Source organism: Anolis carolinensis, chromosome 5 (assembly GCF_035594765.1).
Source record: "Anolis carolinensis isolate JA03-04 chromosome 5, rAnoCar3.1.pri, whole genome shotgun sequence".
NCBI lineage: Eukaryota > Metazoa > Chordata > Lepidosauria > Squamata > Dactyloidae > Anolis > Anolis carolinensis.
Genome location: NC_085845.1, coordinates 169627702 through 169644193, shown reverse-complemented (window position 1 = coordinate 169644193; position 16492 = coordinate 169627702). Strand labels below are relative to the sequence as shown.

Below are 16492 nucleotides of genomic sequence, written 5' to 3'. Positions count from 1 at the left end.
TAGGATGTAATGGCCTTGCAGATTTAAAGCCTAGCTGTTTCCTCCCTGAGTGATTTTTTTGTTGGGAGGTGTTAGCTGGCCCTGATTGTTTCCTGTCTGGAATTACCTTGTTTTCAGAGTGGTGTTGTTTGCGATATTTTATATGCTTCTACTGTCTGTGGCCCTGAGAAAACAGAGGATTGGCCAGACTTTGATGATGGGAATCCTTTGTTGGGAGGTGTTAGCTGGCCCTGATTGTTTTCTGTGTGGAATTCCCCTATTTTCAGAGTGTTGTTCTTTATTTAGTGTTCTGATTTTAGAGATTGTATTGTTCTGTTTTATTATACCACATTAATTTTTATATATTCTGATTTTAGTGTTTTTGAATACTTGGAGCCAGATTGTATTCATTTTCACGGTTGACCGCAACACAATAATAATAATAATAATGATAGTAATGATAGTAATAATAATGACTTTGGTAATACATAGTGCTTCACTGCCTTCTCAGCTTCCTTTCTGGAAGAATCCTTTCTTGGGAGGTGTTAGCTGGCCCTGATTGTTTCCTTTGTGGAATTTCCAATTTCCTTGCTTTATTTACTTTCTTTATTTCTTTATTTCTTTATTACTGTCCTGGTTTTAGAGATTATATTGTTCTGCACTATTCTATTCTAGAAATTATTTCATATCAAAGTAGAATCTCACTTATCCAACATTCGCTTATACAATGTTCTGGATTATCCAACACAGTCTGCCTTTTCATAATCAATGTTTTTGTAGTCAGTGTTTCAACTTCATTGTGATATTTTACTGGTAAATTTGTAAATACAGTACAGTAGAGTCTCACTTATCCAACATAAGTGGGCTGGCAAAATGTTGGATAACCGAATATGTTGGATAATAAGGAGGCGTTAAGGAAAAGCCTATTAAATATCAAATTAGGTTATGATTTTACAAATGAAACACCAAAACATCATGTTAGACAACAAATTTGGCAGAAAAAGTAGTTCAATACGCAGTAATGCTATGTAGTAATTACTGTATTTATGAATTTAGCACCAAAATATCACGATATATTGAAAACATTGTTAGATAAGCGAGTGTTGGATAAGTGAGACTCTACTGTAATTACTACATAGCATTACTGCGCATGGAACTACCTTTTCTGTCAAATTTGTTGTATAATATGATGTTTTGGTGCTTAATTTGTATAACGATTACCTAATTTGATGTTTAATCAGCTTTTCCTGAATCCCTTCTTATCCAATATATTTACTTATCCTGCCGGCCTGTTTATGTTGGATAAGTGAGAGTCTACTGTATATTGATCATCTTATATTATCTGCTTAGAACTGGATTATATGAGGCCCCTTCTTCACAGTTGTATAAAATGCACACTGAAGTGGATTATATGGCAGTGTGGAGTCAAGATAATCCAGTGCAAAGCAGATAATATAAGATTATAAATGGGTTATATAGCTGTGTGGAAGGACCTTGAGTCTACACTGCCATATAATCCAGTGCAAATTAGATAATCTGTGGAAGAAGCCTAAGTGAGGCCTAAATTTGCCTGTCCCCTAACTGAAACCTGGCTGTCCCTTGGTTGCTAGGCAACGAAGTGGGCAGAGATTAGCCCTCTAAACTGGCAGCAATTGGATAAAAACAATTATTGCTCTCCCTCTAATTAGGACTTTATTTTTCTTTTCTTTTTGTTGTATCAACCTAGAGGCGTGGATGATGGGTTGTGTTGTCAAATTTCGAGGTTGGGGGGCCTGTAGTTTTGTTGTTTTGTCCACTGCCCTGATGCCATCACTCTTTTATATATATAGATAGCATCTGGAATTCACTGGTAGTTTCCTATTCGGGTACTGACTATGGCAAATGTCACTTAGCTTCCAAGGTGAGATAGGACCTGGTGCCTTTAGGGTATTTAGTACCGTTTTAACCAAACTTACTAAAAGATACATTCTTACTATTATTTTCTAGAAGCCTGGTTAGTTTAGTAAATGGCCAGTTACTATGTTATGCATCCCTTTGGCATATAAAATACATGTATGGGATAAACGAGAAAGCTATGAATCCTTGTCAGTTCCTCCAGAAATTCCAAACCCCTGCATAGTATCAAAGTGCTATAATTGTGTAGTGTGAATCTGTTTTTAGCCCCTCTCCCCAACACCTATTCTGTTAGGGACATTTTCAACAGACAGTATAAATAGACCCATATGGGTGGATGTGTTTTATAAAGTCACAAACTGTCTAGGTTAGGAAACATTTCTGTTCTTGTCAAAGCATTCTTTTTCCTGCTATGAAACTTCTGTCTCATGAATAAGCTTTAAGCAGAAATTTGTTTTTGTTTTTTAATTAAGTCTAAATTGTATTGGTAATCCCAAATCAAGTAGATAAATTGATTCGGTTGTTGAATGGAAAGGGAATCCCATTGATTCAATGATTCTCTTCTAGGTTGGACTACTTATAGGATTCAGACCTTGATGTACAACCCATCCCTCTGCAGACACAACTACACACCATTTGTCTCCTCATCTAGTTGCTTATCTCATAGTCAAGAGATACTTACATGGGCCGCCAGTTTACCCATTCAATAGGCCCCCTTCTCCTCCCATAGCCAGCAAATGACTGGCATTCTGGGCATACTTGTCCGAATGTATCTCCTCCTATGAGCCAGCAAGATCCCTGAGATCATCTGGAGAGGCCCTGCTCTCGGTCCCACCTGACTCGGAGGCACGGCTGGTGGGAACGAGGGATAGGGCCTTCTCTGTGGTGGCTCCCCAGCTGTGGAACACCCTCCCAAGAGAGATGAGTCAAATTCCAACCCTGTTGGGCTTCAGAAAAGCCTTAAAACCATGGCTGTGTGCCCAGGCTTTTAATCAATAAATGGTGAAAGTGACACGGACTGAACTATAGGCAAAGCATGAGGAAGAACGGATCTGATTTTATGTTTGAAATGTATATTTTTAATTCATAATGTATTTTAATAGTTTTAACTGTTTTACGTGCTGTTTTATATTGGTTTGTATGGGCATCTAATTGTTGCCACTGTTGTAAGCCGCCCTGAGTCCCTTCGGCTGAGAAGGGCGGGATATAAATGTGAGAAATAATAAATAAATACATACATTGAAGGCTGAGGTATTGGGGACAATGAGCTGGAAAATATGCATAACTTCCATTGGAAAGAATGAGTAGGATAGTGCTGTACACATAATTTTGGGCAGTTGGTGCTGGGGAAGGAGGCTTCATTGAACCTGGTGTTACTCCTTTATCAAACAAAAACAGGGCCAGCCAGTCCTGTCATTAAGTAGAATGAGGCAGTTGCGTTAAGACAACAAATGCTGAGGATGAGAAGCATTATTAAAATACTTGCATTTTAAAATATATTACTGCCCACAAAGTGTTCCTTCCTGTTTACTACCAGCAAAGTTCTGGAATGATGCTATCCAACTGCTAGTGCTAAGATTCAGGTGCCATAGACTGTTACGCTTAATTGGTGGGCTACTGTGGATCACACTAGAGTGTCTAGAATCATAGAATAGTAGACTTGGAAGAGACCTCATGGGCCATCCAGTCCAACCCCCTGCCAAGAAGCAGGAAATCGCATTCAAAGCACCCCCGACAGATGGCCATCCAGCCTCTGCTTAAAAGCCTCCAAGGAAGGAGCCTCCACCACAGTCCGGGGAAGAGAGTTCCACTGTCGAACAGCTCTCACAGTGAGGAAGTTCTTCCTGATGTTCAGGTGGAATCTCCTTTCCTGTAGTTTGAAGCCATTGTTCCGTGTCCTAGTCTGCAGGGCAGCAGAAAACAAGCTTGCTCCCTCCTCCCTATGACTTCCCTTCACGTATTTGTACATGGCTATCATGTCTCCTCTCAGCCTTCTCTAAAGTCTATTCACTTTAAATGCTTTGGCTGCCTCCTGCAGAATTCTGTGGTTTGTAGTCTAGGGAGGGACCTTTAAACTGCTCAACCAAAGTGGTCCTGGACTTCACTAAACTACAAACCTCAGAATTCAGCAGAAGGCTACCAAAGCATCTAAAGTGAATAAACTCTAGTGTGATGAGGAAAAAATCTGAGAGACCAGAGTTCAATTTCCCACTCAACCATGGAAACCCACAGGGTGACCTTGGGTGAGTCACACTCTTTTAGACTCAGAGGAAAGCAAAGGCAAATCTCCTATGAAAAAGTGCTGCCACAACGACACCATGATAGGGTCACCATGAGTCAGAAATAACTTGAAGGCACACAACAGCAACAACAAACTTGTCCTTCATCTCAGACTCTGAAGATTCTTGGGGTAGCCTTGCACGCACACTGTTGAATTTGCAGGCAATGCTCGGACCACAGAATGAGTGCAGCCCCCTGGGGTATTGTGTTTACAGAGATATGGGACGACAGGACACACATGATTTGACTCAGATCGGATGGAATCGGTGAGGCAGGGGAGAGATGGGGATTTCATTTGAGGCTTCAGTTCTTTGCCCTCACCTTTATAATAGAGGTGCTGGCTGCAGGATCTGTGTCCTTAATGCTAAGTTGCATGTTCTTTGTGAGTTGCATTCACCATAAGTTGCACTAATTAAACACCATTGCAGCAGCATCTAATGCCCTTTCTTCTGTGTGATACAATGGAACTCCCAATCCAGGAAAATATACATGTATGCCAGTAAATGTGTGTGTGTGTGTGTATACATGTACACACACACTCACATTTTCTTTCTTATAACATATTTCTAGTGAGCCACTAATCATTTTGTTTGAGCTCCCATTTAAAATTCAGCATGCCGAACCTGAAACAGAACCCATTGGAATAAGCTTTCATCCTCCAGCAAGTTCAATGCACAGAGCATTGCCTGTGTCTAGGATTTTTCATCTTCAAAGCACTGCATGGACATTGGCTAATTAATCTTCCCTGCACTCTTGGGAAGGGAGTGACTAAGTAGTGTGTTATTATAGTGAGCAGCATAAAAATCAAAGGAATTAAGAGATGAGGAAAGACACGGTCTGGCAGAGTAGGTCATGTTTGTTCCTCATGCGCAATCACCTCTGGCTAATGTGCAGAATTATTTTCCACATATTGTTCTCCAGGGCTCTTGTCGACTCGTGTTTTAAACAGCTTTAGTAACATGATTTCCATCCTGCTCCCTTAGGATGTGCTTCCCCAGCCAGCTGTATCTCTCCCTCAGAGAAATGCTGGCTCCTGCTAAGATCAGCATTTGCTCATTTTGATGTATTATTGCTTGGCAAGCTTTGATTGTACAGCCTGTTTCAGTATTAGAAGTGCTTGGAAAGGTTACATTTTTAGACTACAATCTCCAGGAGGTATTATGCACTCTGAGGGGCTTCTGTAGCCAAAAGGTAGCTTTTCTAAGCTCTGTTCAGGAGAGCTCTGTCAAGAAACATGGGACTTGTCCAGTTACCCCAGGATGTCACTGGCAACTTGCAGAAAATGTGCCAAGCAGAACCCAACCTCTTTCTGGTTGAAGAAACAGAATATATCTCACAAGAAAACTTGTTTACAGATGTGTCAAAAGTAGGTTGCTGGATAAAGTGAAATGTTAGACTTTCTTCTTGTTCCATTTCCTAGATGGAGCTATTGTCTTGAGCCATTGTAGAAAAGTTGGGTGGAACTTTTCATCCTAATAAATTCAGCATTGAAACAGGAAGGAATAACCTATTTCTGGTCTCTTGGTATTAACTATGGCTTATTAGCCTCTTAGGATAGCTCTGAAATGAAAGCAGAAAGAAACCTGTAATTTTAAACATCTGTTTTAGACATAAACGGTGCAGACATAATAGCTATTACATACTTTATTAAGAGATTTTGATTTTTAAAAATGTTTCATGGATAGGATACATTTGAACAATGACATTTGCAGTATTAGGAAACTTAGCCTAAAGCAATCAGCTTTTAATAAAGACCTTACCACCATCTTCTGGTTCCAGTGAGAACTGCAAGGCATCAGAGAGGCAAATAAGCATGACCAACTCTCTGTATGGCCCATTTTGCTTTTCTTGTCCACTTGGCCTGATGCACAATGTTTTTTCTCTCTCAGTGTAGCTGTGCATATGTACTTTGCAGCATGAACACAGAGATCACACTCTGTGCATTTGGTGAAGTAGGCATTGGAATGTAGCACAGGTTATCTTTTAATTTGTCACAGAAATGTACTTTTTGTAGTGAAAGGAATCTCTCTCTTCCTAGTTCCTTGGAACTGGTTCTGGTTCCTTTAAGAAGTGCTGCTACAATAAATTGGGTGGCAGCGGCACCTCAGTGTATAGATGAGAACAGTTTTAATAAAGGTGTTTCACTAGTTTGATGTCTCATTTCTTCCATTCAATCTGCTGTTAAGACCTTCCTCTTAAAAATAAGAGAACTGGTTGGTGGAGGTATTCACACTATCTCTGCCATGTAACCACCTTCATAGTAAGTGAGCTTAAATATGGATTGCCAAGAGGAGATTGTGTGAGGTTACTGCTGAAGCCAGCAGTCTTAATGGATGCATGTGCAGCTGTGTCTAGTCACTACGCATCCTTCCTCACTCTTTGGTTTTCAGGTTACGATTCCCTGAAGCCAAGACAACATTTACGTGACAGTTGCAACTGCTGTGTCTTAATTGAAAGTGGTAAAGATGGCAGGGTTCTGCTAGCAGGGTTTGTTTCTGTCAGCTTCCTGCTGAGCCCAACTGGTAATCTCATTCCTGTCAGACAATTTATGCAGACTGCAGTTGCTGACCCGTGGATATACGCTAAAGAGACTTGCTTCCATCTGTATTGTAGTGTGTGAGAAACATCCTCAAGGGCCTTTGGCTTGCTGCTCAAAACTTCCTGTTCCGGATTACACCCTTTCTTGTTACTCTCCTCAGTATTGTTATCCCTGAGTCTTTCATTGGGAGACCTTTAGAGAAATCCAACATATAAAGTGACAACCATGTGACAAAACAGAAAAATTCCAAAACCCGTGCTGTGTAATACATTTATTGGGGTATTCCAAAGGTCATCTCCCCAAAAAGTTAACAGTATAATTTGAAACAGGGATTACTATTAATTTTGTCGTGGTGATGACACCACCATTTTTCGGCAGAAAAAATGGAATGCAAAGATACAGAATGGGGGACGCCTAGCTCGATAGCAGTAAGTGTGAAAAAGATCTTGGAGTCCTCGTGAACAACAAGTTAAACATAAGCCAACAATGTGATGTGGCTGCTAAAAAAGCCAGTGGGATTCTGGCCTGCATAAATAGGTGTATAGCATCTAGATCCAGGGAAGTCATGCTACCCCTCTATTCTGCCTTGGTCAGGCCACACCTGGAATACTGTGTCCAATTCTGGGTACCACAATTGAAGGGAGATGTTGACAAGCTGGAAAGCATCCAGAGGAGGGCAACTAAAATGATCAAGGGTCTGGAGAACAAGCCCTATGAGGAGCGGCTTAAAGAACTGGGCATGTTTAGCCTGCAGAAGAAAAGGCTGAGGTGAGACATGATAGCCATGTACAAATGTGTGAGGGGAAGTCATAGGGAGGAGGGAGCAAGCTTGTTTTCTTCTGCCCTGCAGACTAGGACGCGGAACAACGGCTTCAAACTACAGGAAAGGAGATTCCACCTGAACATCAGGAAGAACTTCCTCACTGTGAGAGCTGTTCGGCAGTGGAACTCTCTCCCCTGGACTGTGGTGGGGGCTCCTTCTTTGGAGTCTTTTAAGCAGAGGCTGGATGGCCATCTGTCGGGGTGCCTTGAATGCAATTTCCTGCTTCTTGGCAGGGGGTTGGACTGGATGGCCCGTGAGGTCTCTTCCAACTCTAGTATTCTATGATTCTATGAAAAGCCTCTTCAGGGTTAAAGCACTGAAGTATTTGAGGGCTCACTGTGATTAATTTGATGTACACTTTGCATATGAAGTGACATGCAGCTGACATAATCTAACATAATTGTGGAGACTTCTAAATGTGTACATCTTGAAGCTGTGGATAAACTGATTCCATATATACTTCCCATTCAGCATTTTGTTCTCTGTGATAACTGAATTTAGTCACAGCTACACAGAATCCACTGAACATCTTAATTTTCAGAACATGCTATTCTTTTATGGGCTTTTCAGGTAAAACCTGGGGCGGGGGGGGGGGGGGGCAGAGAGCTCTGATCATCCTCAACAACCAGAGGGTGGTGCTAGTGGACTTGCTTGTACTCCTATAGTTTTTGCAATCCCTCACCATATTTTCAAGCATCTCCATTTTTAAGCATTGGAATAGCTCCAGGGAATCTGTGTCAGCCCAGATGCTGAATTCAGAGAAGTCAGAGTTGCTATTGGCAGACAAACTATATGATCTGGGTTGTTGTGAGTTTTCCGGGCTGTATGTGAAGTATATTGAACACTAAGCAAGGGAGGTTTATATATCTGTGGAAGGTCCAGGGTGGGAGAAAGAACTTTTGTATGTTGGAGGCAAGTATGTATGCAGTTCAAGGCCTGGCTAATTCCTGCCTGGGGAAATCCTTTGTTGGCAGGTATTAGCTGGTCCTGATTGTTTCCAGGATCAGTTTTTAAATATGCCCACTGAAGCACAGCAAAAGACTGTCAACTTGTGTTGCTGCTAAACCATACTGCAGTTGCTTTTAAGAATGTAAGTTCTGCTTTCACTTGTCACTAAAGCTAAAACAATAATTCAAGGTACCCATAACCCATACCAATTTTCAATTTTAAAAAGTCAAGCAGGAAAGTAAATCACTGAGCATAATATGAAAATATTTGCTAGTTTATTTTGTAGATGTATTTTTTAAAAACACAGAGAACTGATTTATTAGTCAGATGGGATGGGTGAATCTCCATTAAAAATGCACTAACAACATTTTATGATCTAGGGTTGTTCAAATTTAATGCTCTATTTGTTATAATTAGAACCCTATTTTAATCAGCAAAGCATCATTGTTAGAGTCCACTAGATCCCTACCATATTGTGATGTACAGGTTTGTGAATAACTTCTTTCTCTTTGCACGTTGCAATTCTGGGATTAAAAGGCTTGCCGCATCTATTCTAGGAATACAGCACAGCTTTACATTTACTTGCATTATACCTGTCTACCTATCTTCTATTTCGTTGTAAACCAGAAGACATTTTTCTGAACACATAACATTGGAGATTTCCACCTAGGAAAAACATGCATGTGGGTGAACAAAATATTAAACTAGAAAGTCAATAATATGGGTAATAATTGATTTCCATTTCTAATGTTCCTGACCCATATTAAAATCATTGTTTAAACTTTATATTTCAAACATGCATGTTTTTTAAATGTTTGATGTTCCTCCCTTTAAATGTTTATGTGTGCTTCTGTTAACTTGAAAATCCTTTTAGGCCATGAAACTGGAGTCATTATTTAAGTTTTTCATTAAGGTACTGAAGGAGAGGGCAGACACCCCTGGCAAATGACCACTACATATTTGCAACATCCGGATTAGCCTCTGTGCTGTGGCAATTCTGATCTTCTCACACTGGGAAAATAAAAAAGAAACACAAACATTCCAATGGTCTGAAGGAAATTACACAGAAATATTGCCTGATGCGAAAAGAAAAGCAGACAGTATCAACTCTGCTTGCTTTACAGAATTCAAAGAGATTAAACAGACTTTTAGATAAAGCTTTAAAGTCATGATCAGTCCATGCCAGCCTTAGCTTATTACAGTCCAGTCTCACTATCTAACAAAAGCAGAAGGCAGATACTACTTCAATATACCTGAAAAGCAATATTGCCAGAATATCCCAAGAAAGCAAGTTGTTATTGCTTCTCTTTACTTCCAAAACTAGAAGCAAAGATTGTTCAATTACTGTTGCCAAGCTAGCTACAGCGAACTAGGAGATTCTCTTCCTGAAAATAAGCATTGCAGGAGGCATCCACCTGGAAACTTTGCAGGGCAAAACCTGGCCTTAACGAACCAAATTATAAGTTTAGAAAGTACAGGTATGGCCAATCAGAAACTGTGGTTTCTTGGTCAAAGGTGTAACAAACACGGAGGCTTTGCCACCTTTTTAAAAACCATTCTTACTCAGGAGTCGGCAAACTACAGCCACATGCAACCCCCAAAATTATCTTCAAATTATCTTATGCCTTTTGTAAAGATAGCTGATTGTTTCTCTGACAGACTACTGGGCAGGGACAGCAAGGAAAGAAAGTGTCTCTGATCATTGATAGCATATAACCAATCAGTTAGCCCCACGTGGGAAAGTATCTCAGCCCTTTTCTAATTCTTCCAAACTGATGTTTTCCATGTTCTTTTTAAAAAGTTGTACCAGAGGACATAACATCTGAGAACAGAAACAGCATGCATGCTAGCATAGATAAGGTACAATATGATTCACTGAAGCTATTGGTATTTTTAAAGATTTACTAACTCATGCTACATATAGTTTAAAAAAAAAACACTTTAAAGGATCCTTACTTCCAACTCACAAAACAGAACAGGACTACAGTAGCGATCTGCCAGCTTCAAGACAGCATTCATATCCACACTCATTTGGTCCATTCTACCAACTACAAAAAGTGGAACAAAAAAAACTTTTAAGATTTGCAAGTTATTTTTTCCTAATACAATAACAATGTCCTTTTAGATTGCATCTTTAGCTATCTTAATTTTTTATTTGATGTGCCTTCCAATACTTTTAATTTTATGTAAGGAAAGCACAATTTTTTTCAAGACCTCTGCTGACTAATTATTGTTTAAGTGGAAACAAGACTAAACAATGTACTCTTCTGTGTGATTGGCAGTACTCTAAAACAAAGCCTGGTCACAAGGCAATCCTCAAATAGAGCAGGAGTGCAGTCATACATTGGAAGAGTGGGGAGGAAAAAGCCGGCCCAAAAGCACCATTCAAGTGAAGGTGAAATACTTGCTGTAGAGTCAAATTATTAACTTGCCTTTTTAAGGCACTGACCAGTGAAAAACACCTAAAGAATGTCTGAAACAGGAAAGATGTCTCATACATACCACCTGTGGTCAGAAAGCACACTTTTCCGAGGAAAAAGTTGGCATCAACATGTAACAGCGATGCTTCGATTTCTTTAAAACTGATAAAAGAGGATATAAAATAACAAAAAGAGTTATAAAGGACAATTTGGAGGGAGCTCCTTGGAGAGATCTAGTACTTTCAACCATAGAAGGCTATCAAATATCATACAAAGTGAGAGAAAGAAAGGCAAGAAAATCTGCTCGATAGATTTACATACAAATTTATTACGGAGTTGGGAATTATGACTTCAATAGGAGCGTAATACCTAAGCCAACCCCATTTTTATTAGAAAAGCATAACATCAGTGACTAAGTTGACTGGGATAATAGAACTGGAAGAGACCACAAGGGCCCTTCAGCCCAAACCCCTGCCCTTCAGGAACATACTTAAAGTATTCAACCATTTTTAGATGCATCAAAAGAAAGTACTTGCTAAGGTTCTGCATGATTGGCGATAGAATCATAGAACTGGAGGAGACCTCATGGCCATCCAGTCCAACCCCCCGCCAAGAAGCAGGAAAATCGAATTCAAAGCACCCCAACAGATGGCTATCTTGCTTCTGCTTAAAAGCCTCCAAAGAAAGAGCTTCCACCACACTCCAAGGCAAAGAGTTCCACTGCTGAAGAGCTCTCCTAATGTTCAGATAGAATCTTCTTTCCTGTAGTTTAAAGCCGTTGTTCTGGATCCTAGTCTCCAGGGCAGCAGAAAACAAGCTTGCTCCCGCCTCAGTATGACTTCCACTTGCTTGCACTGTTCCTATTCAGATACAGTACTAGACTGATAATAGTTGGTGTAATATCAAGAATGCCTTTCCACATGCTGCTTTGGTATGTTTGGTATGAAAACTATTTTAATTTCTAGTTAGGCTAATTAATAACATGGAATACAAAAATGATGTAAGATAGCATATTATTGGGTTCTGAAATAATTGAAAATCAAAATAAAATAGCAGTACCATATGACCAGTAGCCTATTAGTAAGATTGTATAAGAAATGTTCACATGGCTGTTCTCTTCTCTAGAGGATTTTTTCAGAGTGCATTACATGACATATTAAGTTGCCCGAAGTATTCTATGGCTTCAAAGCTATGTAGGCAGCTGAATCTGCCGCCCTGAGTCCCCTCAGGGAGAAGGGCGGGGTAGAAATATCAGAAATAAATAAATCTGGATATTCCTTGCCAAATACTCCAGTTACAATCGCCTTAATTTACAAACAAAAACAAAAAATATATCTCCCCTCCTCAAAAGTTGGGTCTTTCTTTTGCACATACCTGTATTTGCTCTGAATGTCAATGATAAAGACAATCAGATCAATCCGGGGTCGAATGTGATCTCTCTCCGTAGGTAAAGGGAGAAAGGTTGTCAAGTGACTGAAAGAAAAAGGCGACGTTGTTCATCAATATCGAGGCCAGAGGCTTTCTCTCATGTTAGGACACTGCACGTTATCACAGGACACATCCATTTTATAGAATAAAACATTCATTATTTTAGAATGGCCATGGCTTTCAGAAACACACAACACATGTGAAAGCTAAAGCTTTTATCTTTCAAACAACTTAAACAAAAGAAGTTTACCCTTTTCTGCCACTTACATGTTTATTTTTAAATCTTGTTTTTCCTTAAGAATTGCCTCTGCTAACTGCTGCTGGAAAACGGAATTTGTTCCCACTAGCTATAAAAAAAAAGAGAAAACAAGTAACAATACACAACAAAAAGCATTCACTTTTTTCTCACTATGGTTCCAGTGGTTCCCAGTCCGTAGACTACAGGCAGTCTATAAGAAACAGAAAAGTGGTTTGTGAGGGTCTTTCACAGAGTCGCCACAATATGGCTGTTGAGGAACAGGCCTTGCAGGCATAATGCCCCCCCCCCACACACACACACACACCTTCTCCTGCTGGCCATCCCCTCCTGTTAGCACTCAGGCTCAGAGTGTTCCTCTCCCACTGGCCCAGCCAAAGGGAGACAAGGGCACCCACATGCTTTGTTCCCTTGCTTCCTCATGTGGAGCCAGTAATGATGGCACTATCCCTGGCCCCCATTTTTATTGACCTGTGGGCTTCTCCCCACTCTCCAGCAATCCAGACTGCAAAAGGTGCTTCCTTACTATGCAAGGAAGGAAGGGAAGATCCAACACTTCAATTCCCATCGCCTCCCTTTGCCCAATGGCGGATCCTTTTTTCCTAGCAGGCCCAGGTGGCAGGGGACTAAGTTGCAAGGAGACTGCAAAAAGGTGTCTAGCAACATCAGCCGCCTCAAGAGCAGATAAGGAAGCAAGAGTCCGATGCTGGGCAAAGGGAGGAGGTGGGAAGGGAGGCATTGGATCCTTCCTTCCTTGCTTGCCTAGGCTTGAGGAGGCTGCTCTGCCAGAACCCTGTTTGCAGTCTCTTTCATTCAACCCAGCCACCCCTCCTGTCACCTGGGCCTGCAAATGAGACTCTGGCAGCAGCAGCCTTTTCAATCCTAGGCAAGGAAGGAAGGATCCAATGTCTTCCAACCCACCTCCTCCCTTTGCCCAGCATTGGACCCTTTCTTCCATACCTTGAAGAGGCTGCTATCAAAGCTCCATTTGCAGTCTCCTCTTTGCAGCCCAGCCGCCTGGGCCTGCAAAGGAGGAAGGATCCAACATTGGGCAAAGGGAGAGGGCAAGAATGGCAGTGTTGGATCCTTCCTTTCTTGCCTGGGACTGACGCTGCTGCTTCTAGAGCCCAATTTTCAGGCCAGGCGGCTGGAGGTGGGTTGCAATGAGGAGACTGTAAATGGCGCTGGTAACAGCCTGCTCAAGAGAAGGTAAGGAAGTAAGAGTCTAATGCTGGGCAAAGAGAGGGAGCAGGAATGGTGGAATTGGATCCTTCATTCCTTGCCTTCTTTTGAGGCAAGGAGGGAAGCTCGGTTTGTAAGGTTTGGATTGCAAAGAGGAGGACACAGACAAAGCTAGTAGGTCAGTGAAGGTGGAGGTTGAGGGAAGCTCCATCACTAGCTCCCCGGGAGGGAGGGGAGGGAGCACATGGCCTTTCTCTTCCTTTGCCTGGGCCAGCAGAAGAGGAACTCTTAGATCCCATTTTCCCAGACTGGCTCTTCAAGGGCCAGTCTACTATGACTCAAAGCCACAACATGTGTGTGCATTAAGCAATAGTATCAATCCAAGGATTCCACACCTAGTGAAAGAAATACAAGCTCAAAAACCACATCTTTTTCAGGAGTTTTGTCATTGTATCACAAAATATAAAAATGTATATGTAAATACAAGTATGATGATTAATACATTCTAGTTATTCAAAAAAAACGATTTCATGTGTGCAGGTTGTGGGGAGAGAAGTTGATTGATCTCGACGGTCCATGATGTATCCAGCTTTTGCCTCAGTGGTCTGTGGTCTCTTAAAGATTGTGAACCACTGCTCTAGTCCTTGCCAGGTGATCCTGCTCTTACTTCTCCTTCATCCTGCCCTTCATCAAAGAAGACCCCATGACCTTTTTTGTCAAATGTTACAAGATTCACTAGTGGACAGAAATGTTTTGTCTTAAGAATTTTAGTGCACCTTCTCCAATCAATCATTAGGGTCACAGACCCAGTGTGCTTAAGGTAAGAAATCTGTTATTGTTACATGCCTTTTCATTGGCTCTGATTTATATCAAATCTATCAGAGGATCCTTTTGGCAATATTTATTCAGAGGAGATTTGCCACTGCCTTCTTTTAAAGATGACAGCAACTTACTCAAGCTCACCCAATGGGGGTTTCCATGGCTGAACCCACTCCAGGAGTCACAGTTCACCATGCTACACTATACTGGTGTTTAATGTAAGAAATGCAGTGGCTCAAACATAGCTAGTAGCTGCATTTATTAGTGGAAACCGTCTATGCTGCTATACATATATACAGGATTTAAAAGCTATTTTAATCTTCTAAGCATATTTTATCTTGCCAATATATCTTACAATATACTAACACTGTAGAATGAGTGCAGTTTGACACCACTTTAACTAACATGGCTCAATGCTATGGAATCAGGATTTGTAGTTTGGTGAGGCACCAGCACTCTTTGACAGAGAAGGCTAAAGACCTTGTAAAACTACAACTCCCACAATCCCATAGCATTGAGTCAAGTCTGTTAAAGTGGAGTCAAACTGCATTAATCCTACAGTGTACATGCACCCAATATGTGGAAGCTCCTTCCTTGGAAGCTTTTAAACTGAGGCTGGATGGCCATCTGTCAGGGGTACTCTGATTGTGCTTTTCCTGCATGGCAGAGGGTTGGACTAGAAGGCCCATGTGGTCTCTTCCAACTCCATTATTCTGTGATCTTATTATTCTATATCTATTTGGATCATTTTTCATTTCACATTTTAACCTGTACTATGGATTTAAATGCCTTGTGATCTTTTGGCATATTCTTTTGGCATAACTATGATCAGACATAATGAAAAAAACAGAGCAAAACCAGAGTGAATTTAGCAGCTTTCTTTCATTTCATGGTTGAGCAGCAGATCTCTCCACCATAATCAAGTTTGTGAGGAAGGAAGCCAGACATGGACCACAGCCATTATTGGGTTGCTGTGAGTTTTCCGGGCTGTATGACCATGTTGCAGAAGCATTCCCTCCTGATGTTTTGCCCACATCTATGGCAGGCATCCTCAGAGGTTGTGAGATATACCGGAAAATAGGCAAGTAAGGTTTATATATTTGTGGAAGGTCCAGGGTGGGAGAAAGAACTCTTGTCTTTTGGATGCAAGTGTGAATGTTGCAGTTGGCCACCTTGATTAGCACTGAAAAGCGTTGCAGCTTCAAGGTCTGTCTGCTTCCTGCCTGGAGCAAGTCTTTGTTGTTAGCTGGCCCTGATTGTTTCATGTCTGGAATTCCCGTTTTCCTAGTGGTGCTTCTGGAACATGGCCATACATCCTGGAAAACTCACAGCAACCCATTATTCTTATTTACTACTGTCCTACCGGACGGCAAGGACAAAACTAATGAACCAATGAGAAAAAAGCCAGAGAAGGGAACCACCAATTAGGAGAGCCAGTAGGCGGGCTCAAGGGCCGAACTGTGGCTCTAATAGGCTGAGACGAGGACTCGCTTTTCTCAACCTAAATTACTAGTCATGAAGGAGTACCCGAAAAGTCAAATGGAGGAGAGCGAGAAGAGTGACACAGAGAGTGTTCTTCTCAGTCTCTTTTACCTGTTCTCAAATACATACCAAAATGGTGGCGGAATTAAGCGTCGGCAACTTTTCAAACGCGGCCAGGGTCGTCATAGCGACAAACGGGAAGAGCGCGCAATCGGATTCCAAATTGCCGCCAATGCTGCGTCATGGTGACGTCACCGGGGCGCTCGTTGGGGCGTGGCCTAGGGAGGCGGACGGGAGCCGGCTTGACTCATAATTGTTCTTTGCGTTTGTTGATTGTATGGCCTCGTTGCCTTCTAAGAGCTGTTGTTGCTCAATGCGCAGTAGAGGGAGGCATAACGCCTATTAAAGGCGGTGGAGTGTTGAGAGGAACGCATGCGCAGTCG

The 16492-nt window shown here is 41.4% G+C and overlaps 1 protein-coding gene across 2 annotated transcripts; it reads right to left on the bottom strand.

Annotated features, from left to right (window-relative positions):
• Positions 1 to 5788: 5788 nt before the first annotated feature.
• Positions 5789 to 16492, bottom strand: cenpm (centromere protein M). 2 transcript variants are annotated; one of them, XM_062982878.1, is made up of 6 exons: positions 16179 to 16492; positions 12578 to 12657; positions 12257 to 12355; positions 10965 to 11044; positions 10419 to 10510; positions 5789 to 6883 (listed from the first exon to the last, which is right to left on the bottom strand). In XM_062982878.1, the coding sequence occupies exons 1-6, from the start codon at positions 16233 to 16235 to the stop codon at positions 6872 to 6874; spliced, it is 420 nt and encodes a 139-aa protein (XP_062838948.1). In that variant the 5' UTR covers positions 16236 to 16492; the 3' UTR covers positions 5789 to 6871. The 2 variants fall into 2 exon arrangements, with proteins under 2 accessions (XP_062838948.1, XP_003221051.1); XM_003221003.4 differs by lacking the exon at positions 5789 to 6883 and adding an exon at positions 8721 to 9473 and having other exon boundaries at positions 16179 to 16486.

What these genes read in the sequence shown, in the direction of transcription:
- cenpm (XM_003221003.4), bottom strand. Translation starts at nt 16,235, where the DNA reads ATGACGACCCTGGCCGCGTTTGAAAAGTTGCCGACGCTTAATTCCGCC. An exon ending in GTGCTTTCTGACCACAGGTG is followed by an intron (nt 10,511 to 10,964) that starts GTATGTATGAGA and finishes CACTTTTTGTAG; the next exon opens with TTGGTAGAATGGACCAAATG. An exon ending in TTCTGTTTTGTGAGTTGGAA is followed by an intron (nt 9,474 to 10,418) that starts GTAAGGATCCTT and finishes TTATTTTCCCAG; the next exon opens with TGTGAGAAGATCAGAATTGC.